The sequence below is a fragment of the Ovis aries genome, chromosome 14 (assembly GCF_016772045.2).
Source record: "Ovis aries strain OAR_USU_Benz2616 breed Rambouillet chromosome 14, ARS-UI_Ramb_v3.0, whole genome shotgun sequence".
NCBI lineage: Eukaryota > Metazoa > Chordata > Mammalia > Artiodactyla > Bovidae > Ovis > Ovis aries.
In genome coordinates this window covers 2,326,344-2,353,422 of record NC_056067.1, presented here as the reverse complement: position 1 = coordinate 2,353,422, position 27,079 = coordinate 2,326,344, and the positions used below count along the sequence as shown (strand labels likewise).

Sequence of the window (27,079 nt, the reverse complement as noted above, 5' to 3'; positions counted from 1 at the left end):
GGCAGGCGGGACTTCCGGCTGCCGGAGCCTAGCAACCGGGAGGGGCGGGGCTTCCGGCGCGGCTCGCGGGACACCGCGTCAAGGGGCGGGGCCTCACGTCAAGGGGCGGGGCAGGAGAGGGGCGTAGAGGGGCTCTCGGCGGAGCGGGGAATAGAGTGGGCGACTGGGAGGTCTGTGAGGGATACTGATGACTGCGGAGCGGGTATTCGAGAGCTGGTAGCAGGCGTGGGGTCTCGGTGGACGTTAGTAAAGGGAAGAGGTGAGCAGGTCCGGCCGACAGGATAGAGTCCTTACAGGAGTCTGTTCAATAGACAAGTCTGACTGGGGCGTTGGTGACAAGAGGGCAATTTTGTAGGTTTCAGTGACAGAAGAGGTTGCTCTGGTGGCCTGTGACGGCAAGGGGTCTAGTTAGGGCTTTGACACTTTGGGGAGGTTTCTTTGGAGTGACTGCAGGTTCAGGGCTCAGTCTGAGGGATGTGACTGGTTTGAGGGGACTGTGTGGAGAGGGGTACTGATGACAACGCGGGAGTTCAGTACTGAGGACAATCATAATTGTTGCGTTGGACCTAGGAATTGGGATTTGAAACAAATCCCAGCTCCTTCCCTTATTCACGAATAAATGAATAAACGTTTAAGAAAAGTTATATTAACTATGCATTTGGGGAGTGTAACACCACACTGATCACAAAGAGACCATTTAACCTTAATTGCCAGAGGAGTTAGAGGTGACTGACTGTCAGACCCAGAGAATTCCCCTGATACCCAGTCATGAAGTGGGTTTCTTTGGCATTCAGCATCACAACCTAAGGGGTGTGTGTGTGTGTGTGTGTGTGTGTCCTGCCTTCAGGTTCTCCAGTGACTATTCCTTTCTTCCTCCAAGACTCACCAGGGCAGTGTGCTCTGGTTCATCCCTCTGTTTATGAGCTGGTGAATATGTAAGAAGATATTCACTTAATTGGGCATGTGATCCTTGCCACGTGCTTGCGATTCTGATGCATCTGAAAGGCTTGTATGTTTGAATATTGTCATTTATCATTTCCTAAGTTGAAATTCCTGATGGATGCTGTGGAATATAGCTTCATTCTAGAAGTATTTCTTGTTATTTTAACATTAACCTTAATTGCCAGAGGAGTTAGAGGTGACTGATTGTCGGACTGTTTTTTATGAAAAATCCTTTGAATTTCATGCCTGGAAATTTTTGTTGTTGCATGAAAGAGCACTGTTCTAAGTGTTGGTGAAAAGCAGCAAACAGAACAGACAATACTTCCACTCTTACGGAGTTTGCATTCTAGTGGGACAAAATGAAAAAAAATATGTTGGGTAATGATAGGTGCTGTTTAGAAAAATAAAGCATACTTGGTAACTAGTGAGTCACCATGATGGTGGGAGTGAATGCTAATTAGATAAAGTGGTTGACATATTTCTGGGAATACGAAGGAGTCCCATGTGACTGGAGCTGAATATATAAGAAGGTGTGCATTAGGAAGTGAGACCAAAGAGATCTAGAAAAGTGGGTTGAGCTTTGAATTCCATTTGAAGAACTTTAGATTTTATTTAGAATGGAATGAGAAGGCAGTGGAGGGTTATAAGCAAAAGTGTGACATGATATGACTTTCCTAGCTTCTGTGTAGACAGTAGATTATAGGGGGTTGAGGATGGAAGTAAGGGAACAGTTAAGAGGCTATTGTGATAATCCAGGTATAAGATGATGTTGGTTTAACCCAAGATAGTATCTGTGGAGGTGATGGGAAGCAGCTGTGTTCTAGATACATTTTGAAGGTAGATCCAACAAAATTTGCTGATCAATCGAATATGATTCGTGAGGAACAAGTCTAAGTCAGGGTTTTGGAATAATTGAGTGGTCATTTACTGGAACAGGGTGGAGCCAGAGGGGTGGGGTATGCAAATCAAGAGTTTGGTTTTGAATATAGCCTGGTGGCTCAGAGGTTAAAGCGTCTGCCTCCAATGCAGGAGAACCGGGTTCGATCCCTGGGTTGGGAAGATCCTCTGGAGAAGGAAATGGCAAACCACTCCAATATTCTTGCCTGGAGAAGCCCATGGACTGAGGAGCCTGGTGGGCTGCAGTCCTCCTGCAGTCTGCAAGGAGATCCAACCCGTCCATCCTAAAGCAGATCAGTCCTGGGTGTTCATTGGAAGGACTGGTGTTGAAGCTGAAACTCCAATAGTCTGGCCACCTGATGTGAAGAGCTGACTCATTTGAAAAGACCCTGATGCTGGGAAAGATAGAAGGCAGGAGAAGGGTATGACAGAAGATGAGATAGTTGGATGGCATCACTGACTCAACGGACAAGAGTTTGGGTAAACTCCGGGAGTTGGTGATAGACAGGGAGGCCTGGTGTACTGCACTCCATGGGGTCACAAAGAGTCGGACATGACTGAGTGACTGAACTAAACTGACAGAAGAGAGTGAGTATAAAAATGAAAATAACCTATTTTGCAAATAGAATTAAACACTAAGGAATGAAGATGGTTGTCAACCCTCTGATAGTGAATCAGTGAAGAAGTTAAAAATTGGGCCAAAGACCCCTGCTTCCCTTTACAGAGCTGGTCATTGTGTCCTAGTTCAAAGTATGTGTACACCATCTTACACCTGGAAGAACTTAGTATGCTTCTTAGTGGAGAGATTCGAAGCAACTTACAAGCATGTTTGTCACCTGATGGTCTCGAGGTGCAATGTCTGTCTTCTATCATAACCTACCTTTTTTTTTTTTATTTTTTTTGCCACATCGCACGGCAAGCAGGAATCTTAGTTTTTAGTCCCCCACCCCACCCCCAGGGATCCAACCCATGCCCAGTTCACTAGAAGCGCAGAGTCCTAACCCCTGAACCACCAGGGACTTCCCTTTACCTACCTTCCTGATGTCTTTTTCCAGTTCACCATTCTAATTGGTTTCTCTGGCTGATGACATTGTCATCTCGGACTGTGATAAGGGCATTGTATAGTTTTCCCATATGGGCACGTCTTGACCTCTCTTCTTTGCTAGGATCTCAGCTGTTCTCTTCATCGAAAACCCAATTCTAGGTTATAATAACTAAACTTATCATGGTAATCATTTTGAAATGTATAGAAATACTGAATCACTATATTGTATAACAGGAACTAACCTAATGTTGTGGTCAATTATACTTCAAAAACGAACTCATTAAAAAGAGATCAGGTTTGTGATTACCCGAGGCAAGGTGGAGGGAGGGGAAAGTTGGATGAAGTCAGTCAGAAGATACAAACTTCCAGTTATAAGATAAATGAGTACTAGGGAGGTAATGTACAACATGATAAATATAATTAACACTACTTTATTTTGTAGATGAAAGAGTAAATGCTAAGAGTTGTCATCACAGGGGAAAATTTTTTTCTATTTCCTTAATTTGTAATCTATATGAGATGAGAGATGTTCAACAAATTTATTGTGGTAATCATTTCATGATGCATGTAACTCAAATCATTATGTTGTACACCTTAAACTTATACAGTGCTATATGTCAATTATACCTCAATAAATCTAGGAGAAAACCCCACTTCTAGGTTGCCTTCAAAATAGGAGTATTTATGAGTGGATCTCATTCTGAGCACAAACTTCACACTAACTCGGCACTGCAATGTGATCCTTTAGGGCCTTTTGATGGAGAACTTGGCTATTGACTACTTAAAAAAAAAAAATTTCTTCTGCCATGTTTGAAATACTAGAAAGCAGATGGGATGGGACGGTGGAAGCATTCAATTAAGTGTTCAGTTCAGTCGCTCAGTTGTGTCCGACTCTTTGCGACCCCATGGACTGCAGCACGCCAGGCTTCCCTGTGTAACTTTATCTTTGAGGAGGACCACGGCTTCTCCTAAAATAAGTAGCATAAAGCTTGTTCCCAATCAAGATAGCAAAGTATAGCAGAGCTATACAATAATTATCTTTTTTTTTCCCCTCGAACAGCAGGGAGATAGGTCTGTTTCCGTGTCTGCCCTGCTATGGAGTATAGTGAAAGCGATAGAAAATTTGGAAACAAAGGGACCTGGTTTGGTCTTAACCCAGGACCAAGTGTCTAGGACCACGGCCACTTTTTTTTGTTTGCCTCCAACGTACGGTGTGCTGTGATTGGTTAGACTTAAGTGTACAATAAACCACATTGGGGATTAATAGATTTGACTATTAATAAATAGTCAACATTTATGAAAAAACCTTATTTTACAAAATTGTTAACAACGGCCACGGTTTGGGCGCACGGAAACACCCTTTGGGAACGCGCAAGCAGTGTGCGACCACAGTGTACTTGCGGGCCCCGCCCCGTTGGCCACGCCCCCACGGAAAGCCCGCCTGCTCGCTATTGGTCGCTCTCCCTGGGCCGTCGGTTGCCGTGGAGACCACGGCTATGGCAACCAGGAGAAGCCATACTAGGTCGAGGCTCCGGAACTGCCGAGGGAACAAGACCCCGAGTGCTCCTCATGGCGCTCTATGAGCTCTACGCGCATCCAGTGGAGCGGGGCTACCGTGCCGGGCTCTGCTCCAAGGCGGCGCTCTTCCTGCTGTTGGCCGCCGCGCTCACGTACATCCCGCCGCTGCTGGTGGCCTTCCGGAGCCACGGTGAGTCTGCCCCCTCGCCCCGGCCGGTGCGCGCCCCGCAGCGCTACGTGGCTCCCGCGCCGCCTCCCTGACCCGGGTCTCTGCACCCCGCACTCTCGTTACCTCAGGGTTTTGGCTAAAACGGAGCAGTTACGAGGAGCAGCCAACCGTGCGCTTCCAGCACCAGGTGCTGCTCGTGGCCTTGCTAGGATCCGAGCCGGGCGGGTTCCTCGCCTGGAGCACGTTCCCCGCCTTCAACCGGCTGCAGGAGGGTCATCTGCGCGTCCCGCTTGTCTCGGTGAGTGCTTCCCGCCTGGGCCCGGCTGCGCAGACTGGGCTGCGGAGGGGATGGGCGGAGGGCGCGGCCTGACGGGAGGCTCCGGCCCCTGTCCCGGGGAACTCGGTGTGCGGCTGAAGGAGTCACGAACCCCAGACCCGAGCTTGTTTCCTTTCCTGGAGGCCTGTTTGTTGGTACATTCGGCTTCTCCAAGCCGTCCCCCACCCCGGGTAAGCTGGCTGCTACTGTCAGTGTCTCTGCTCTCTGCAGAGTCTCCAACCCCTGACAATTCCTGACATTTCGGCCTGGCCCTTCCTGAGGGAATGGTGGTCGCAGAGTTTGCTGTGTGAGTTGCGTTGTTGTTCATTCCCTAAGTCGTGTCCGACTCTATGGTGGTGGTGGTGGTTTAGTCGCTAAGTCGTGTCTGACCCTTGCGACCCCATGGACTGTGGCCAACCAGGCTTCTCTGTCCGTGAGATTCTCCCAGCAAGAATACTGGAGGCGGTTGTCATGCCCTCCTTCAAGGGATCTTCCCGACCCAGGAATCAAACCCAGGTCTCTGGCATTGCAGGCAGATTCTTTACCAACTGAGCTCTGAGGGAAGCCCCACTCTGCGAGCCCGTAAACTGCAGCACGCAAGGCTTCCCTGTCCTTCACCATCTCCCCGAGTTTGCTCAAACTCCTGTGCATTGAGTCAGTGACGCCATCCAACCATCTCATCCTCTGTTCCGGTCAATCACCCCGTTGTGCCGCTCCGTTGTCCGTGCGCCCACTGCCCGCAAAGAAAGGGCAGGCAGTTTTAGGCGGACTGTCACGGCGAAGCCAACGGGCTGATTGGTTAGCTGACCTCCAGAATGTCCTGCTGGCCAGGCCCGCCTCCCTGGGCTCACCTCTTCAGGTGCCGCTCAGTCCTGCTGCTGCTTCCTGGGGCTGAAATGAAGCATTTTACTGCCTGTCCTGTAGTATCTGGTTCAAGTTAAGTGAGTGCTTCCTTTACAGTCACCCCTTTAAACTCACTTTCTGAAAGCATTTTCCTTTGGAAGTAGGAAAACTCTGGATTTCCTTCTTCCAAAGTTGAATCTCTTTAGATATCTGAGATGATTGGCCTACATTCCAATTTGTGTAGCTGAAAAAAAATAATTTCAGACTTTTATCCCAGTAACTGAATAAAATGGAAAAAAAATTTTTAATGTAATTGGCCATAAATGAATAACCACCAACAAAATATGGTTATGATTACTTTTTATGATTACTTTAATTTGTTTATAATTATAAAAATGCCTGCTCATTGAAAATAGAGTTACAGGTACATATCAGTTCAGTTCAGTTCAGTTCAGTCACTCAGTCATGTCCAACTCTTTGCGACCCCATGCATCGCAGCACGCCAGGCCTCCCTGTCCATCACCAACTCCCAGAGTTCACTCAGACTCACGTCCATTGAGTCTGTGATGCCATCCAGCCATCTCATCCTCGGTCGTCCCCTTCTTCTCCTGCCCCCAATCCCTCCCAGTATCAAAGTCTTTTCCAATGAGTCAACTCTTCACATGAGGTGGCCAAAGTACTGGAGTTTCAGCTTCAGCATCATTCCCTCCAAAGAAATCCCAGGGCTGATCTCCCTCAGGATGGACTGGTTGGATCTCCTTGCAGTCCAAGGGACCCTCAAGAGTCTTCTCCAAAACTACAGTTCAAAAGCATCAATTCTTCGGCACTCAGCCTTCTTCACAGTCCAACTCTCACATCCATACATGACTACTGGAAAAACCATATGAAATTAAAGGCTCAGTTTGGTACATGTATCTAGACTTGTTATAATTAACCTTCATTTTAAGATCTGCTAGGGACTTCCCTGATGGATCAGTGGTAAAGAGTCCGCCTGCCAATGCAGGAGACATGGGTTTGATCTCTGGGAGTCAGGAAGATCCCCTGGAGAAGGAAATAGCAACCCAGTCCAGTGTTCTTTCCTGGGAAATCCCATGGCCAGAGAAGCCTCGTGGGCTATATACTACATGTGGTTACAGAAGAACCAGACACAACTTGGTGACTAAACAGCCAAATATTTCATGATATGGAAACCTGTAATTGATTTACCAGTTTCCTGTTGGTGGATTTTTTGTTTTTACTTTTTCACTATTAGAATATTGCAGTGAACAAGATTTTTACTAAATCATACACCTTTAAACATCAAATTGTGAGGAACTGGAATAGAAGCTGTTTGTTGACATTGCAAAAATACATAGAAAACTAAGCAAGCAAATAAAATAATTGTCAACTCTAGAAAAGTAGAAGGGAAAAATAATCAGAGTTATGAATAGGATTTCAGTTCAGTTCAGTTGCTCAGTCATGTCCGACTCTTTGCGACCCCATGAACCGCAGCACGCCAGGCCTGCCTGTCCATCACCAACTCCCGGAGTCTACCCAAACTCATGTCCATTGAGTCGGTGATGCCATCCAACCATCTTATCCTCTATCATCCCCTTCTCGCCTGCCCTCAATCTTTCCCAGCATCAGGGTCTTTTCCAATGAGTCAGTTCTTTGCATCAGGTGGTCAAAGTATTGGAGGTTCAGCTTTAACATCAGTCCTTCCAATGAACACCCAGGACTGATCTGCTTTAGGATGGGCTGGTTGGATCTCGTTGCAGTTCAGGGGATCCTCAAGAGTCTTCTCCAACACCGCAGTTCAAAAGCATCAATTCTTAGATGCTCAACTTTCTTTATAGTCCAACTCTCACATCCATACATGACTATTGGAGAAACCATAGCCTTGACCAAATGGACCTTTGTTGGCAAAGTAATGTCTCTGGTTTTTAATATACATAGGATTTACATAATCATAATTAGGTGAACACTAAATGTTGACTATCCAAAAGTAGAGTTTAACTCTTCTGGGGGTGGGTGCTAGGAAGAGGCAAAGAAAATTAAATCATCCCTCTCTGTGGGAAGACAATAGAGGATGCCTGAAACAGAAATTGAGAAGTGCCAATACAAATGTTATTTAAAGACATGAAGGTACATTTCTAAATAATAAGATAAATGAGGTGAATTTATTTGCTGTGTGGGTGGAAGCCTCTTGGGTTTTTTAACAAACATTGTTGAACATTTTGATCCTTTAAATGATCAGGTCCTTTAAATTTATTTTAAAAATAGAACTGGAATACAGACAAATTTCTTTCAGCAGCTCCTACCTAATCTTCACACATTGCGCGTTTTTAGTCTTATTTGAGCTTTAATGCTCTGGGGAAGGTGACTGTTGATGTGAGACCAGCATCAAGGTGTGCGTCCTTTTCCCTGCAAACCCAAGGTTTCCTTACCAGCAGTAGATGCAAAGGTGACTTTTGTTTGCATCGCAAACACAGGAAAAATTAACTTGTTATTTTTACTCTAGGTTAGCTTTCCCTGTCTTTTAAACTTTGGGTAGAAATTTTTTTCCTTACCTTTATATCTATCTATCATATTCTTCTGGGTACTTGAGTCTTTAAGAAATAATCATGAAAACTTAAAATAGTCATGAAAACAAGGATACAGTGTTAGGTTTCATGTATGTGTTCTTTTCACTTGTTCGTCCACCATAAACTGGCTTGGCTCCCCAGTTGGATTACTAGTTAGCTCTTATCTCTGTGACCAGAAGCCACTCCCGTGAGAGCACTGCCCACCAGGCCCCTACTTCTGGTGTGTGTGTGTTGCGATTTTATGAAGCTAAGACTACTTCTTATTTTTATGGTACCCAGAGCTATCAGTACTCTTTAATACTGGGTAATTTTGCACTGTAAAACACAAAGCCGAAGTTCCTTTTTCTTAGTCTTTTCCCCTGTCCATTCCAAGCCTGTGTCGGTAAGTAAATTAAGACCTTGTAATTTGCGATCTTTCACAGTAAATTATTTGCTTCCCTCATGATTGACCTCTTGGTTTGAAAATAGTGTGAAATCATGAGATACAAATAAATGAGTTAGACGATATAAAGGAAGTACAGGGGAAAAAAGTAAGTAACAATTCTAGGAGAAAAAGAAGAATAACACAAGTCTACCAGATGTTAAACTGCACATTAAAGGTCTAATAAATAAAGTAGTGTGGTTTGCAGACTTGTATAAAATATGGAAATGAACCCAAATATGCCTAAGGTGGCATTAAAAAAAAAAAATATATATATATATATATATATATTTATTTGGCAGTGCCAGGCCTTAGTTGTAGCATGTGGGATCTATTTCCATGACCAGGGACTGATCCCAGGTGCCTCTGCATTGGAAGCCTGGAGTCTTAGCCACTGGACCACCAGGGAGGTCCCCTAAGGTGGCATTTTAAATCAGTGAGTAAAGATGAAGCTAGTCCTCAGAGACTGTATAGCAGAATTAAAGTCCAGACCAAAATTAAATTTAAAATATGAAATCACAAAACTACTGAAACAAATGAGTGAAAACCTTTAGATTTCTGAGCATGACATAAAATCTAGAAGGCATAAAAGAAACTTTTTTGATAAATGCAAGTATATAAAAATAATTTTAAAAGCTGTTGGCCTGGTGAAAACCAAAAGCAAAGTCAAAACACAAATGACAACTAGGGAAAAAAGTTTTACTATTTGTTTCACTTGTAAAGGGCTAATTTTCCTAACATAAAGTGCCTCAGTTCAGTTCATTCACTCGGTCGTATCTGACCCTTTTCAACCCTATGGACTGCAGCCTGCCAGGCGTCCCTGTCCATCAGCAGCTCCCAGAGCTTGCTCAGACTCATGTCCATAATGTCAGTGATGCCATCCAACCTCTGTCCAGAGGATGCTATCTCATCCTCTGTCATCCCCTTCTCGCCTGCCCTCAATCTTTCCCAGCATCGGGGTCTTTTCCAATAAATCAGTTCTTCGCATCAGGTGGCCAAAGTATTGGAGGTTCAGCTTTAACATCAGTCCTTCCAATGAACACCCGGGACTGATCTCCTTTAGGTTGGATCTCCTTGCAGTTCAGGGGATTCTCAAGAGTCTTCAACACCACAGTTGAAAAGCATCAATTCTTCGGTGCTCAGCTTTCTTTATAGTCCAACTCTCACATCCATACCTGACTACTGGAAAAACCATAGCCTTGACTAGATGGACCTTGTTGGCAAAGTAATGTCTCTGCTTTTTAATACGCTATCTAGGTTGGTCATAGCTTTTCTTCCAAGGGGCAAGCATCTTTTAATTTCATGGCTGCAGTCTCCATCTGAGATGATTTTGGAGCCCAAGAAAATAAAGTCTGCCACTGTTTCCGTTGTTTCCCCATCTATTTGCCATGAAGTGATGGGACCAGGTGCCACAACCTTTGTTTTTTGAATGTTGAGTTTTAAGCCAGCTTTTTAACTCTGACCAACTACCTAGTTTTAAAAATGGGTAAAGAATATAGACAGTTCATAGAAGATGAAACATGCCACTGGATAAAATAGTCCTATGCATGACCTAAAAGTTGAGAGTTATAATTTACAGTGGATATACTGAGGACTTCAAGCCCGGGAGGCTGCATCTCAAGTAACCCTGAGGAAACTGCTCAGAGGAGGTGAGGGAGGAGCTAGGCTATTTAGGATCAGCTCAGTCCAGTTCAGTCGCTCAGTTGTGTCTGACTCTTTGCGACCCCATGAATCGCAGCACGCCAGGCCTCCCTGTCCATCACCATCTCACGGAGTTCACTCAGACTCACGTCCATCGCGTCTGTGATGCCATCCAGCCATCTCATCCTCTGTCGTCCCCTCCTCCTCCTGCCCCCAATCCCTCCCAGCATCAGAGTCTTTTCCAATGAGTCAACTCTTCGCATAAGGTGGCCAAAGTACGGGAGCTTCAGCTTTAGCATCATTCCTTCCAGAGAAATCCCAGGGTTGATCTCCTTCAGAATGGACTGGTTGGATCTCCTTGCAGTCCAAGGGACTCTCAAGTCTTCTCCAACACCACAGTTCAAAAGCATCAATTCTTCAGCGCTCAGCGTTCTTCACAGTCCAACTCTCACATCCATACATGACCACAGGAAAAACCATAGCCTTGACTAGACAGACCTTAGTCAGCAAAGTTATGTCTCTGCTTTTGAATATACTGTCTAGGTTGGTCATAACTTTTCTTCCAAGGAGTAAGCATCTTTTAATTTCATGGCTGCAGTCACCATCTGCGGTGATTTTGAAGCCCCCCCAAAATAAAGTCTGACACTGTTTCCACTGTTTCTCCATCTATTTGCCTGAAGTGATGGGACCAGATGCCATGATCTTCGTTTTCTGAATGTTGAGCTTTAAGCCAACTTTTTCACTCTCCTCTTTCACTTTCATCAAGAGGCTTTTTAGCTCCTCTTCACTTTCTGCCATAAGGGTGGTGTCATCTGCATATCTGAGGTTATTGATACTTCTCCTGGCAATCTTGATTCCAGCTTGTGTTTCTTCCAGTCCAGCATTTCTCATGATGTACTCTGCATATACGTTAAACAAGAAAGGTGACAATATACTACCTTGATGTACTCCTTTTCCTATTTGGAACCAGTCTGTTAATTTGCAACAGAGGGCAAGTAGTAGGAACAAAGAGAAAGAAAGTGAAGTCGCTCAGTCTTGTCCGACTCTTTTTCGACCGCATGGACTGACTCATCAGTCCATGGAATTTTCCAGGCAAGAGTACTAGAGTGGGTTGCCATTGGCTTCTCCAGGGGATCTTCCCAACTCAGGGATCAAAACTGCATTGCAGGCAGATGCTCTACCTTCTCAGCCACCAGGGAAGATCTTGAATAAAGGAGAACTATATCTTAAGTTAAGAATTTAAGGCCTTGCTATGTATGGGAAAACGCAAGAATTCGGGCTCAGGGAAATCAGTCCTTTGATATGTACCTCACTTATCTGGGGCCAGTATTCTGTTTTTTCACATCCTGAGTTTCCTCAGGGCTCACCTTCCATGGTGGCTGTAATAGCTGAGGACTGTGATATCCTGTGTTTACTGATATAGCAAGCAATATTCTGTTTCTCCACACATAACTCTTAGACATATGAAATCACACTCATAATTAGGGAGATGCAAATTAAGGATAATTGAGATATCTTTTTTTTAATCTATCAATAGGCAAAAATTAAGATTTCCTAGCACCATGGGCAAGATGTATGCACTCCTGTATATCACTAGTGGGAGTGTAGATTGTAGAGCATTTTTGAGAAACTGGTTGTACATGTTTGTCAAAATTACTGATTCGTGTGCCCGTTTTTGCTTCTAGTGAGGTATCTTAAGGTTTGTGCACACATGTGAAGTGACATTTGAAAAAATGTGCTCATTGCAGCATTGTCTGTAATATCAAAAGATGGCAAGCAACTTACACAGTAATAGAAGGCTCATTTTAAAAATTGTGTTACATCTACCTAGTGGAACAGATAGCTTTCTTTTTGAATGAAGTTAGATTTATATGTATGCGGTGCTTAGTTGCTCAGTCGTGTCTGACCCTTTGCTACCGCATGGACTGTAGCCCGCCAAGCTCCTCTGTCCACGGAGATTCTGCAGGCAAGAGTACTAGAGTGGGTTGCTGTGCCCAACTCCAAGGGATCTTCCCAACCCAGGGACTGAACCCAGGTCTCCCAAATTGCAGGCAGATTCTATACCATCTGAGCCACCAGGGAAGCCCAAGAATGCTGCAGTGGGTAGCCTATCCCTTCTCCAGGGGAACTTCCTGGCCCAGGAATCAAACCTGGTGCATTGCAGGCAGATTCTTTACCAGCTGAGCCACCAGGGAAGCCTGGATTTATATATACTGATATGGAATTATTCCAAGAGAAATTTGCTAGTATCAAAAACAAAAATTGTATATAATATGCTTCCATTTGTATAAAAATAGAGAAATATATATATGAATGTGTATGTTTACATATTCATACATGCCTGCTTCTGCTGTCTCTGGAAGAATTCAAAAGAAACTGACAACATTGATTGCTCTGGGGGAGGAACTTAGATTCAGTGGGAGAGAAATTTTTTCCCTAAATAGCCTTTTGTACCATGGAAATGTAATATATATTGAAGATTTTAAAATTACTGATAAAGTGACAATTTTTAAAGGAAAAATTTAGAAAGTGCCTTGTTAAACAAAAGCAAACCAAAAAGTAGTGAAAAAGCATTTAAAAGCAGATGAGTATATAAAGTGGCAGTTACTTAGGAAAATAGTTTGCAGTTCCTCAAAAAGTTAAACATAGTTACCAGGTGCCCCAGCATCCCTACCCCTAGGAAGTTGTGTACCTCAGAACTGAAGACAGTCTACACAGAAACTTGTGCACAAATATTCATAGTATCCTCATTGATAATAGCAATAACAATTTTTTTAAAAGTGGACACAACTCACATGTCCATCAGTGAGTGAATGGACAACAAAATGTGTTATAGCCATAGAATAGAAGATCACTCAACCACAAAACGGAAAGGAGTCATGATACAGGCTACAACATGGGTGAACTTTTTTTTACTCAGTGAAAGAATCCAGCTGCAAGACAGTACGTATTGTAGGATTCCATTTAGATGAAATGTCCAGAATAGACAAATCTGTAGAGACAGAGGTAGCTTAAGGATTCCGGAAACATGGGAAATTAATTGGCACAGAGGAGAGACAGAGAAAGTGAGTGCTAATGAGTATGTGACTACTTTTGGGGCTGATATAATGTTTTGAAATTGAAGTCAGTGGTGATAAGTCACCCAACTTTGTGAATATAATAAAATCTACTGAATTGTATTGATAGGAAAAGGGTGAATTTTATGATATGTGAATTATGTCTCAGTTTTTTTATAAGTGGATAGGCAAAACCCTGGTAATGTGCTTACAAACCATAGTAATAAAAATTGATATACATTTACTGTGCCTCTGACATAAGCTAAGAATTTTATCATTAGATAACACGTTTAAATTTGTCTATGTAGTACTTGGCCTTTAACAAGTACTTAGTAAAGTGTTAGCCATTAATTTTTTTTTACATATTGCATTATCTCTAAGGCTCACAGTAACCTTTTGAGGTAGAGGCTATACCCCTGTTTTAACAGATGAAAAGAACGAGACTCGGAGAATTGACATAATCTCTGGCTCTCAAGTGAGCAGTCAGGACGATAGCTCATATTCCACATCTTGTTCCCTGTCTTGGACTCCTGTTCCATATCTTGGACTCTTCACCCTTAGTGCAACAAAATGCTTTTCTGACTCTGAAGACAAGGGTAGACTGACTACAGCCTGTCCAAGAAAGTGCCAAAAAGTGCAAGAAGCAGTGTTTTTAGATCAGAATTTTGATCAAATGCTTGGAGGTGGCTTAGCAGTTGATAACTTGGGGAAATGCCTTGGAAGTCACAAACGGTCAGTTCACCTTGCTTTGCTTCTGCTTTGGTCAGTTCACCTTGGACAGCGTCTCTATGCTTTTCACGCTTGAGAGAAGAAAAAAAGCACAGAATGACCTGTTTCCCTCAACGAGCCTGACTTGGTTCTTTAAGCATCTGTGACCCGGAGAATGTGGGGCTGGAGGCTGTAGGAGGCAGGGAGATGAGCGGAGAGGACTGGGTGTCAGACGTGTTTTTGCACGTCTCTGAAATCGGAGTGTCTGCCTGACAGTGGCATCGTACAGTAGCTGTTGACCGGAAGACAGGCTTGTCCGGGCCTCTTTGCCTACGCTTGCGCAAACATCAATGTGCCGACACCAAAACTGGTGGAAGGGACATGAGCAACTTGAAAGAAAACCCTGGAGGGACTTCCCTGGTGGTCCAGCAGTTAAGAATCCCCCTAATGCAGGGATGAGAGTTGGGTCTCTGGTCAGGGAACTAAGATCCTGCACGCAGGGGACAGCAACTGAGCCCCCGAGCCACGTGTACTGAGCACTCCCGCCACAATGGAAGACCCCGCATGCCACGACTAAGACATGGTGCAGCCGAAAATAAATAACAGAAGAAGTGTTCTAAAGAAGAAACAATAATAAAACATTTAACCCTAAGAACCAAGTGAGAGGCAAGTAAGGGAAAGTTCAAGAGGCCCTTGAAAGTAGCACAGTTCCACATAATTGGAAAGCCTGCTTTAGAACTCAGACCAGTGGATTTTATTTCCCTTTGTGAATGTCTTTTCAGATGCTCTAACACCAGTGTGCTGCGTGGTACAAAGGACAAAACTGCATAGAGAAGTATGGATAATACTGAGTCAAAAAATGATTCAAAAGAATCAAAATGTAGAGAAGTTTTAAGAATCCCTGGATCAATTTATTTTACATATATTTTTCTCCGTACATAAATATGATATATTAATATGCCTATACCTAAAAGCTCTTCCAATGAGTATAAAACAAATTCCCTGAGTGATTAGAAAGCACTGTGTCACACAGCAGTTTAACTAGAAGTATTTTTGCTTGCTTGAGCGAAGTTGCTCCAATCGTGTCTTGACTCTTTGCTACCCTGTGGACCGAAGCCTCCCAGGTGCCTCTGTCCCTGGGATTGATTCTCCAGGCAAGAATACTGGACTGGGTTGGCATGCCCTTCTCCATACCCTTAGATTCACTGAAGTATAGGTAGCAAGGATTTTATAAGTCTAGGAGACATGGAGTAGCGGTTCCTACTTTGCTGGAGAGCCAAAGACTGGTGTCAAAGAGCATTTTCAGTATAAAAAGAAAAAGTGGGGAAAATGATGACAAGTATATGGTAAAGTGGGCATGGGTATAAACTAGGAAATTAATTTAAATAAAAGAATACGACTCCAAAGAATAAAAGGTGTGGGGCTTCCTGGGTGGTCTAGTGGTTGAAAGTCCGCCTGCCAACGCAGGAGACATGGGTTGGATCCCTGGTCTGGGAGGGTCCCATGTGCTGCGGGGCAGCTGAGCCCTTGCACTGCAACGACTGAAGCCCTTGCACCCGGAGCCCTTGCTCTGCAACAAGAGAAACCGCTGCAGTGAGAAGCTCATGCACCGCAGCTAGAGAGTAGCCCCGGCTCGCTGCAACCAGAGAAAGCTTGTGCCTAGCAAAACCCAGAGCAACCTCAAAGTAAGTAAATAATTTTTTTTAAAAAAAGAACAAAAGGTATGAAAACAAGAGGAGCCAAATAAAATTCCAACAAACTATCAAGTAGTGTAGAATCCCTGATGAGGAAAAAATGTTCCAAGTCAGGGCACTCTGAAAACAACGGCACTAGTTAAATTTGCTTTGCTGGCTATGAGCTCTTGACTCAGCTCCAAACCCACCCCTCTCCTTTGTGGCGCTCGTGTTGAGATACTGAAACCCACATTCTCCTCTGACAAACGGCTGCCTGTTAGGTTCTGCCAGCAGGAGGCATGGTAAGCCTTGTTCTGGGAGTGGCAGAAAACCGGAAATTGCAACCAGGGTGAAGAACCATCACAGGCTTGAAGCAAACAGCAGGCATACATCCTTCCTCCAGCATTACTGACTGGCTCCATGGGTTCTCCCTCCAAGCTCCAAAGGGATCAGCCCTCCCTTTTTGAGGTCTGAGTCCCAGCTCCTTGAGGCGTCCCAGCCTCTTCCTTTTCTTCTCCAGCCTTAGGAAGTCATCCTGCAAAAAGTGCCCCCTTTTTGGCCTTTTTTCTCCCACTAATGCCCACGTTATCAATTATCCGCTATACTAAATTCCTGTTAAATAGCTTGATTTTGTTTGTTTTCTTTCTGATTGGCCCCTGATCGATATAGTTGGACTGATGGGTATTGACTAGATCCAGCAGTGCCTGCCTGTATTTATCCCATCTAGTATGTTAGTATTGGTTTCACAGATAGCTGTAGAGGATTAACCTGTTTTAACCCCAGAAATCTTTGAAATTAGCATTCTTATTGGCTGTTATAGAATCAGGAGTCAACAAACTTAAGTCTCAACCCCAGGTCTGCCATTGGGTTGCATACCCTGTTTTGACTTTAGTGTAGTTATAGAAAGAGTATGATAATACCCACCTCTCTATTGCTAATTATTATTAGTAATAAAACTTCTTGGATATGCAGAGGAATGAGACAGGACAATCTGTGGATATAAAGATTGCCCCAAGTTCACATATACCTTATAGAAATAGGGGGATGGTGTAATTTATGAATTCTCTTAGCCAGACACATCCATTGGATTTTAGTTACTAATCTTGAACCTGTGTTAAAGAAGTATTCGCTGTTTGAATACCTACCTTTGTAGCCATTGGATTTTGTATTAAGCTTCATTTAAAGTAAATGGAATTAGGATTTCCCTCATGGCTCAGTAATAAAGAGTCCACCTGCCGACGCAGGAGACACAGGTTCAATCCCTGGTCTGGGAAGATCCCACATGCTGCAGGGCAGCTAAGCCCAGGCTCCACAAATATCAGCCTGTGCTCTAGAGCCTGGGAACCACAACGCCGAAGCCCGAATGCTCTAGAGCCTGTGCTGGGCAACAAGAGAAGCCACCGCAATGAGAAGCCCACGCTCTGCAGCTAGAGAGTAGCCCCACTCACTGAAGCTAGAGAAAAGCTCGCAAAGCAATGAAGGCCCAGCACAGCTAAATAAATAAATACAATTTTTTAAAAAAAGCAGGTGGAATTAAATGACTGATCCCATCCATGGTCCAGGTGATAGCACAGCAATGTAACCCGCTAGCCTCAGGGGAGCGAGAGTCTTACTTGGTGACAGGTCCTCTGTGAGGAGGGCATGGCAATCCACTCCAGTATTCTTGGCTAGAGAATCCCATGGACAAAGGAGCCTGGCAGACTACAGTCCATGGGGTTGCAGAGTTGGACATGACTGAAGCACCTTGGCACGCATGCAGCTCTGTGGGAGAGGCATCATTTGCACGCTCACTCATCGCCATGGCCCTGTATCAGCCTCGTCTTTCACTGTCTCCAGCTCATGAACTCTGCTCAGCTCCACTGGCCTCATCTCAGCCTCGTAAACGCTGACCCACTTTCACCCAGAGCACGTGCGTTTGGTTAGCCTGGGTTAGTCTTCCTCAAGATGTTTCTGTACCTCATCACCTCACTTGTCTGACTTCTCAGACAGTCAGGTATTCCTGCATACCATCTGTATAAATTTCTGTTAAATTCTGCCCTGACCATTCTCTGATTTTAGCTTGCTTCACTTCTTTGTGGCACCCGCACTGCCTGATGTCGGCACATGGTCTACTGACTTACTCTCTGCCTCCCTGGCTGGGAATGGAAGCTCCGCTGTGGTGGGGACTTTGTCCATTTTGTTTGCCACTCTATTCCCAGAACCTGAAGCAATGCCTGGCACCTCTGGCACATAGTAGGCCCTCAGAAAATATTTGCCAGGTTAATGAGCGGATTTAACAAGCAGACACCAGTTATGGTGCTGTACCAGATCTCTGTCCTCTGTGAACCTGGAGTAAAAGCATGCTGGTTTTTTTGCAAAAAGATCTTTCATAACCAACATCTGCTCCTTGAGTTTAAGTCTGGACATTTTAGTCCTGGAAACAGGACCAGATTTGAAGTCAGATATGTGGCTTCATATCCTGTCTTTACCAATACTAGCTGTACTCCATAAATCCTTTAATCTCCCTGAGACTTGATTTTCTCACATATGCAATGGGAATAGTAGTTGCTCTGCTTACCTTTGACTGATTGTAAAGGTCAAATGAAATGTGTCTCTCCCTCTGAGACTGTCTGAGAGTCCAGATTCTTCTGGTATTTCCCTCCTGACCACTATCCTTCCTCTCTCAAAAGTTGTTGATCTTTGTCTTCCTGTATAACCCTCAAGATCCAGAAAAGTTATGGATCTACCACAGAGAGGTAACCTGACTTTGTCTTCCAAGTCTTCCCAGATATCAGCTGAAAGAAAAAATGCTCAGGAAGACAAGGCAGCCTCTTTTCCATCCTGCTCATAATTGCTGATACATAATTGCCTCGGTAACCTGATCGTCAGCCCTGGTAACAGATATCCCTGTGCTGCACCTGCAAAGCCGACAGAACGAGAGAGAGAAAATAGCATCCAACAGAAGAGAGAGGGTAGACTTCTCCATAACAAGGCCCAGGATAAGGACATTATTGTCTAGAAGGAAAGAAATGATTGAAAGGTTCTGAAAACTGAGATAACGCCATCTCAAGCGACCTTATTAGCCTGAGAAAGAACAAAGAATCTCTTCCCCCACATAGAGGTATGGAGGAGAACCACATGACTCAGTAGATGGGGAATCGGGGGGAATATGCTGATACACCATCGCAGAGTCCTTCTGGGAGCCTTCGGAAAGGATGAGTTGTAACAGCGAGGTCCAGAGTTGCACCACGGAATCATGTCCCCAGTGATCACATCTCAGTGACCGTCTCTCCTGCTCGTCCTCTTAGGGTCACTGTGAGGCGAGACTGGATTCTGGCGGTTTTTTGTGAGCTATGATCTGTCTTTCTCCCTCCTTGGATCTCTGTTCTCACTGCCTTCATGTCACTAATTTATAAAGTACCTATGGAGTCTTAGTGCCTTACTGATTTTACTTTAGCTTTCTTTTCCATTGTACTGATTGGTACTACAAGATACACCACATTTTAAAGCCCTGACATCAGTCCAACGTTGAGAATCTGAAGCAAAGACATTGTGGTTAAAGAACATATAAACAGAGCCTGGTGTTTTTCTGCTGAGTCTGTTTGGGAAATGCAGAATGATTGGGGTTTTTTCGAAATCTGTTCTTAGGTGCTATTTAAACCTTCCCTATAAACTCAGGCATATTTCTTAAAAGGAAAGAAAACACCAGCAACAAACCAAAAAAGGTCAAATGAGACAACTGAAAAAGAATAACGCTTCCAGATGTTGCATTGCTTTCATTGCCGCTTCCAGGTCCCAGCCAGTTTGGCCCTAGAATATTTAGAAGTGCGAGTGTGCAGTTCAGGGGCCCTGTCTCTTTCCCCAGTATTGATCCACCTATAACTATTCCATGTTCTCTTTCTTCTTTCGGTGAGAGATGTAATGCCTGTGTGTGGCAGAGTCACTGTGTATGTCCAACGTACTCCATGCTGTGGAGTCCTCCTGGACTTATTAAGGACCAGGGTCATCAGCATTTTTGGGTTTCCTAGGCCAGAGAAGAAGACAGGAACCAGGATGGGAAAATGGACATGTTGCACTTTAAACTGGAGCTTCCCCTGCAGTCCACAGAGCAGGTTCTAGGTGTGCAGCTCATCCTGACTTTCTCCTACCAACTGCATGTGAGTTACCTCCCTTTTGTCTTTACTTTTTTCGTAGTTTTTATTTTACCTATTTATTTTTTGGCTGCGCATGTGGGGTTTCTCTAGTTGTGGTGAGTGGGGGCCACTCTGGCTTGCAGTGCGAGGGCGTCCTTGATTTGGAGCGCAGCTCTGGCTTTAGTTGCTCTGCAGCACGTGGAATCTTCCAGCCCAGGGATCGAACCTGTGCCCCTTGTATTGGCAGGCAGAGTCTTATCTACTGCACCACCAAGGAAGTCCTCCCTTTTGTCTTTCAATAGAACAGAGCCCCCCTTTCTGATTTCTGGGAAAACTCGCACTGCAGAAGACTCTTTGCAGAAGTGTCATTTAGGATTTAGCTGCCGAAGTTAAATTTGAATGTTTTTCGCGGAGGCCACATTAATTTCCATGAGCTATTAATAGCTCCAGGGGTTCTGGGCAGAGCGCTTCCTGCATGGCTAAGCTCAGCACTAGGGGGACGGCTTAGCTTCAACCACAGATGGGTGATGCTCAAAACCCGCAACCATTCGGCTCTGACTGAAATTGATATGGTCTCTCTTTCTAATGATTTCAGAGGATGTCTACATTCGTGATGCAGAGCATGGCGTTTCTCCAATCCTCCTTCGCTGTTCCGGGGTCCCAGTTACATGTGAATGGAGACCTGAGGCTGCAGCAGAAGCAGCCCCTCGGCTACAGAGGCCTGGACGTCCGGTACAACGTAGGGACGCTTCACACTGCCGATCTCTTTTGCTACTGTATTGTATTGTTTATCAAGCGCTTTGAAGAGGGAGCAAGTAGCATTGGAAATAGCACTTCTCTGTGAGTGGCACAGAAAAGGATCTCTGAGGAATTCTTTCCGTGAATCCTTTCGAAATATGGTGACAGATATCTCTGTTTACATCTTCAAAAAAGAGGGAGAAGAATCTGTGTCTTTATCTAAGAACTGGATTATTTATAGTTTTGGGGTTTGCATGCACACGCAGTGTAGTTCACATGGTCTTTCTTTGCTAAGCTTATAACAGGCCAGCCCCGAGTTAAGAGGTTTAACTACATCGTCTCATCCAGTCATCGCAGCAGCCTCATGAGACGCCTTCTGTTGCCGTTCTCCGCTCTCCAGCGGCTTGTCCTGTCACTGTCCCCCTTGCTCCTTTCCAGCCCCGGGGTCCATTTTGCTGTTCCTCAAACCTACGAAGCAGCTCCTGCCTCAGGGCTTTTGCGCTTACCTTTTCCTCTACCAAGTACCCACATCGCTCACCCTACTGCTCCGTCTGGCCCCTGGTCAAAGCTCCTGAGCACAGTCCTTGCTCGACACGCCTTCTAAAGACCATCCACCTGACCCTCCATCATCGCTCACCCAGGTTTACTCTGCTTACCTTCACCTGAAATATGAAAGGGAGGTTTCCAGTTTGTTCATTTGCCGTCTCCCTCATTGGTAAAGGGGCTTCCCTTGTGGCTCAGCTGTAAAGAATCCGCCTGCAATGCAGGAGACCTGGGTTCGATCCTTGGGTTGGGAAGATCTCACGGAGAAGGGAATGGCTACCCACTCTAGTACTCTGGCCTGGAGAATTCCATGGACTGTATAGTCCATGGGATCCAAAGAGTCAGACACGACTTTCACTTTCAGTGGTGAAAGCCCTGCTATCTTCTGTGTTCTCTCGCTCCAGTGCTTAAAACAGTGCCTGCCCATAGTAAGCACTCAGAATTGATGAGAGAATGAACTCTCATTTCACACATGAGGAACCTGGAGGCTACAGGGATTGATTAATTTTCCCAAAGCCCGCAGAGCCATGAACGGTCTGAGACCAGGACTCATGCATCCCATCCCTCATCACAAACCTTTATGTTATCACAAGGAGGCCCATATAATTTAGGCTACTTTTGAAAGTTAATAGGAAATGTTATCAGTTATTATAACCAGGACTGTCCCAGATAAACTGGGATTCATGGTCACCATAACCATAACCATTATCAACATACTATTTTTTTTTAACAGGAGGGACTATAAAATATAAATTTAATATGCTGTGCTGTGCTTAGTCGCTCAGTCTTGTCCACTCTTTCCGACCCCATGGACTGTAGCCCACCAGGCTCCTCTGTCCATGGGGAATCTCCAGGCAAGAATAACTGGAGTGGGTTGCCATTCCCTCCTCCAGGGGATCTTCCCGATCCAGGGATCAAACCCAGGTCTGCGCACATTGCAGACGGATTCTTTACCATTGAGCTACGAGGGAAGCCCATGTTAGATTATGTCAGGAATGTGATGCTAGAGAACAGCTCTTTCTTGTCTTCAAAGGATTATGTGCTTATTACTATGTGCACTTTATCTTTCCATTTCTGCATTTCAAAGGGATCAGTTAGGGAGCATCCAGACAAAAGCAAGAAAAAAGACAAAGGGGTTGAGAATGTAGTCTCTTAGAAAAAATGAGAAGACTCATTTGTCCCATTGGAATAGAGAGGGGAATTATATAAGTCGCTTTAAAACCTGTGAAAGATGGATATTGACCCCTTGTTTTCTTCCCTCCAGAAAGAAAGACTGAAAGTAAATGATGTAAACTGTTTCAAAAGAGTTCATTCATTTTTGAAGAAAATATTATCGATGCTGGAGTAGGCCCCCAAGCGCAAGAGGGTGGTCTCTGAGATCAGCCTGGGTGGGAGGGGGGTAGAAAAACCAAGAGCGCAAGCCGCTTGTGTGCTCACACCACGCCCTCCCGCGCGCCCAGGTGTCTGTCATCAACGGGACCAGTCCGTTTGCCAGTGACTACGACCTCACCCGCATTGTGGCTGCCTATCAGGAAAGGAACGGTGAGTTGTGTGGACAGCTCATGCATCTGCTTCTCAAGGACTTTGCAGGTTAATGAGGGTATTGGAGAGAAACAGAATTAGAGCCCTTGTCATATCAAAATGTCGAGACCAGTGAATGCTCCGCTGTGGAAGGTGAACAGGCTGCTCAGAAGTTGTTCTTTTCCTCCTGACCCAGAGACCTACCCCCTAACTATCCCCTGCACTGCTCCTCTGGTCCCGCAGGTTAGTGCCAGTTCACTGCTGTATTTGTCCCACCACTGGTTGGGTGGGTTTATGTGTAAAGATAGGCGAGTTGCTTCCCACACCACACCTGTAAGAAAAGCCGAAGACAGGCTGCTCTCCATAGTGTTCATATGGAAACGGAGCCTGAGTGACTCACCGCGTGTCAGCAGCTAAAGGAGGAAAAGGTACCCACGATTCTGGCTGAAAGGCAGACGTGCCCAGGGCCTCCAAGAGGCAAGACCGCCAGATCGTCCCTGAGTGTGCGCTTGACTCAGCATATCTGGCTGCTTGGTGGTCTGAGGTTTCCTCTAAAGGAATCTAAAGCATTGCCTGGCAACCAGACATAGATACGATACACAGACATTTAATGAGTCGGGACCGCAATTCCAGTATTTTCTTTCTGGTTTCCAAAAATAAAGGAATTTTAGAACACGACTTAGAAACATTTATCTGTAAATCAGCTTTTCTTCCTTAATTCCTTCCAGTTATTGTCCATATGCAGAGTTTTTATACAGCTCCTGTCACAGTTTAGAAACAGTTTTTGTCTTCTGTACTTTGTAATTTAATATTTCCCCCACACCGCTAGAAAGTTTTCATTGGTTTTCTTTTTAGAGGTAGCATAGTATTCCTTTGCTTAGCCATTCATTTGTTTAGACAGTTGTAGAACACAAGCTGTTTTTAACATCCTTTGACCAGTGTTTTAACAAATACTATGTGAGCAGCTTTGAACATTCAATTTCTCTTTCCTTTTGAATTATTTCTTTGGAATGTGTTCTGAAATGCAGAGTTGGCCTGAGAGGTCAGAGTATGTTACAGCCCTCAGTATTTTATTGCCAAAGAGAGCATTCACGGATTAACTCCTCATTGTTTTGCAGTAACCACCATCCTGACTGACCCCAGCCCCATCTGGCTGGTGGGAAGGGCTGCAGAAGCTCCATTTGTGGTTAATGCAGTCATCCGATACCCTGTGGAAGTCATTTCATATCCTTTCTGTTAAGGGGCCAACAGTAGCTTGGTTTCAAAAAAGAAAAGAGGGATTCCTCAGATGTCTCAAGAGGGAACAGATGTGGGAAGCCTCAGACTGGAAATTGCTGCAGTGGTAGTCCCCCACAAACGACTCTGTCTGTCTGCAGTTCATACGGGAAAAAAATATTCATTTCCTGTCCTTTTGAGCAATTCTTCTAGGTCAGAATCATACATATTTATATCTTAATAATCTTTGATTGTCTCTTTTATCTTAAGGGTATTTGAAACATTTTTTGTGATTTTCTGTATAAACTAACCCTTTGGTGTAACATGTATGTAGAAAATGTCATCTGTGACTCCTTAACTGTTTGTACTTATCTACCAGGATTCTGGGAAATGATAAAGTTTGCCTGGATCCAGTATGTCAGTATCCTACTTATCTTCCTGTGGGCGTTTGAAAGAATCAAAAGATTTGTGTTCCAAAATCAGGTGGTGACCACAATCCCTGTAACAGCTGTGCCCCAGGGAGAACTGTATAAGGAGCATTTCTCATAAGAAGACCCTTCTGAAAACTCTAAGCAAGACCGTGGCCACCCCTCTGTTGTCTTCTGAGAACTGCCGTCTTGCAGAATTTCTGAAGAGTCCGTGGCCGCTTGCCCCCGTGTGTGCTTTTCCCATCAGAGACAAAGAACAATCCTTTCTAATTTTCCTCCACACAAATTCTGTATCTTCTAAGCATCTGCAGAGATAATCAGGGACTAGTTTGTAGAAATGTTTCTGAGGGTTCCTGAAGGCTATAATTTGCTTGTGTTTTTGTTTTTCGCCTCAGACTTGGATCTCGGGAGGAAACTACAGTCAGTTCAGACAGCTTGGAAAGAGTCCCATCTCTGGTGAAGCAAAGACTTTTCCTCTCTTGAACTGAGAAGCATGCCGTGTATTTCTTCCCCCTGTTGTAAACCAGGTTTTCCTCTTTGCAGGGCTCTCTTGGGATAGATACGCAATCATCAGCACTTTCCACTCCTGGGCGTCTAAATTTCCACTCAGCACTGGTTTCCAGAACTGAGAGGCCTTTAACCGGCGGTCTGGAAGGGGAGAGGGGAGCGCTCGGAGCACATGTGCACGCGGGTGGGCGCCGTGAGGGCACGCGGCCCGGCGTCCACCTGCTGCATCGAACAGACAGGGGTCTGTGGCAGCCCCGCCGAGCAGCCCTTGATCCCGCCCGCCGGGCGGCGCTTGGCCTCGGGCTGAGCCCTGGAATAGCAGGCCGCGGTCAGCAGAGCTGCTGCGGGCACAAGCCCTCCACGACTGTGGGGGAGTAAGCCCGGCAGCAACAGGTCCTTTCTCCCTGGCCCTCGCCCAGCAGGCTGCACGCTTGCCACTCCAGCTCCTCGACAGCCCTCCCCCCGCTTGAAAGGGATGCAGCGACAGAGGAGCTGCTGTTGCTGTTGGCTCCTGCCGCCTGACAACCAAGAGGTTACTTGGAGGGCTAGCGGGAAGCCGCGACTCGGGTTTCCTCTGGCTTAGGAACAGGGTGCCCATCACAGTGGGCCGCTTTGGGGAGGCACACAAGGAGCAGGGAGGGCCCAGAGAGGATGCCAGCCGCGCAGCCCATTCCGGGCCTGGCCGTTAGCAGAATGACACGCAGTTCAGCCAGATCACCCTCGTGACTAAGTGAGCGTCTGCTGAAGAGACCCAGAATGGGCCTCTGTCATACGTGGAACAGGGATTTTCCATTCACACTAAGGACCGCTGGACCTGCTCTATGATCCCGTGCTTTCACTGGCAGTGGGAGGACACGCCCTCTGAGATCCGCCTTTCACACCCATCCACACACACCTCTGAGTTTTTATTTCCAAAGCGCCTTTTCTTCCAGGCTGCCCAAAATAAGAACTTTAGAAGCAAAGCTGTTTTGAAGTATTTAAGCACAAAAAGATCCTAACACGGGTCCCTCTGCCTTTTCTTTTAATATTTTGAGCTGTTTATATGCCTAGAGTTTTTTTGTTTTGTTTTCTTCCTTGAGATCTAAATAAAAAAGAGTTTCTGATTTGAATCACCAAAAGGTAATGAAATACGGAAAGAGAGCTGAAGATGTATGTCAACATGGCTTTGTATTTTATTAAATTATTCTTCATGCCAAACATACAAAGAACCATGATGTTTTGTAAATTTATAATTAAAATGTTCAAACTGGAAGGTTTCATATGGCTCTTTAGAGGAGGAGTGTATTTGAAAAAGGGAGGATGGGGAAGGCAGAAGTTGTGCCCACTTCTGGTTATTCACCAGCAGCCTTGCTTTGCCAGGGCTCTGACCAAAGACCCTGGAGCTTTTGTTAACTGTTTGGCAAAAGCCTTCTGGCTCCACCCCAAGTAAATGTGAGTTTTTGGTGGAATCCACATGGCATGTGAAAATCACAGGCTGGAAAATTACAACTGCTTCTGGTGAATACCAGATTGTTTACAGATCAGAGGTTGGTGGCTTCTGAAGAAGAACCACACTGTACAGTTGCAGGAAAAAGGTGGGGAAATAACAGAAGTTTATCAACTGGGCTGTAACCCATAGCTGTGTCAGGGTCTAAGACAGTATTTGGCAAGGGGGAGTTTCTTATCTTGCCAGATGATTATCCAGTTTCTATTTGAATCAGGTGAGGTTCCATCATCTAAGAATAATAAAGCAATTGATAAAGGCTTCTTTCTTTCTCTTCATGTTCATGCTTTGTAAAAGAAGTTTTATTTCTTTGTGACCATGTAAGTTCTAAATGCCTATGGGAGGAAACGTGTAATTACAGAAACCTAAAGAAAATGAGTTGTCTGTCAATTGCTCTCGGCATTCTGATACACATCCTTTTAATTTTTTGTTGCCTTTTTTTTTTTAGCTGTCATAAATGACATTTCTATCAACCGTGCATATAAATCCTTTTTGTTAGTTTTATTTCCTTTAAGACAGAGCCTAGAAAGAAATTACGATTTCAAAAAGCTTATGACAGTTCTTAAGGATTTTAATTCATCTCGCCAAACCGAATCCTGGGAAGAATGCACTAATTTATAGTTCCAGCCGCAGAGATTTCTTTTTAGGTCGCACCACGGACTACAAGAGATCAGAATTCTCCATCTTGTTCAGATGCTTGGACTCTGTTATCTGTAGGGGGAAATAACATCTTTATTTA

The 27,079-nt window shown here is 44.8% G+C and overlaps 1 protein-coding gene across 1 annotated transcript; it reads left to right on the top strand.

Moving 5' to 3' along the window:
* Window positions 1-4,367: 4,367 nt before the first annotated feature.
* Window positions 4,368-26,715, top strand: TMEM231 (transmembrane protein 231). The gene is made up of 7 exons (XM_004014913.5): window positions 4,368-4,592; window positions 4,700-4,869; window positions 19,801-19,929; window positions 20,501-20,644; window positions 22,647-22,728; window positions 23,826-23,931; window positions 24,291-26,715. The coding sequence occupies exons 1-7, from the start codon at window positions 4,454-4,456 to the stop codon at window positions 24,469-24,471; spliced, it is 951 nt and encodes a 316-aa protein (XP_004014962.1). The 5' UTR covers window positions 4,368-4,453; the 3' UTR covers window positions 24,472-26,715.
* Window positions 26,716-27,079: the final 364 nt, after the last annotated feature.

Bases quoted from the DNA above. Each gene is read 5' to 3' on its own strand.
- TMEM231 (XM_004014913.5), top strand. From the start codon at position 4,454: ATGGCGCTCTATGAGCTCTACGCGCATCCAGTGGAGCGGGGCTACCGT. The intron at 4,870-19,800 runs GTGAGTGCTTCC...TGGGTTTCCTAG, and splicing joins TGCGCGTCCCGCTTGTCTCG to GCCAGAGAAGAAGACAGGAA. The intron at 22,729-23,825 runs GTGAGTTGTGTG...ATTGTTTTGCAG, and splicing joins TGCCTATCAGGAAAGGAACG to TAACCACCATCCTGACTGAC.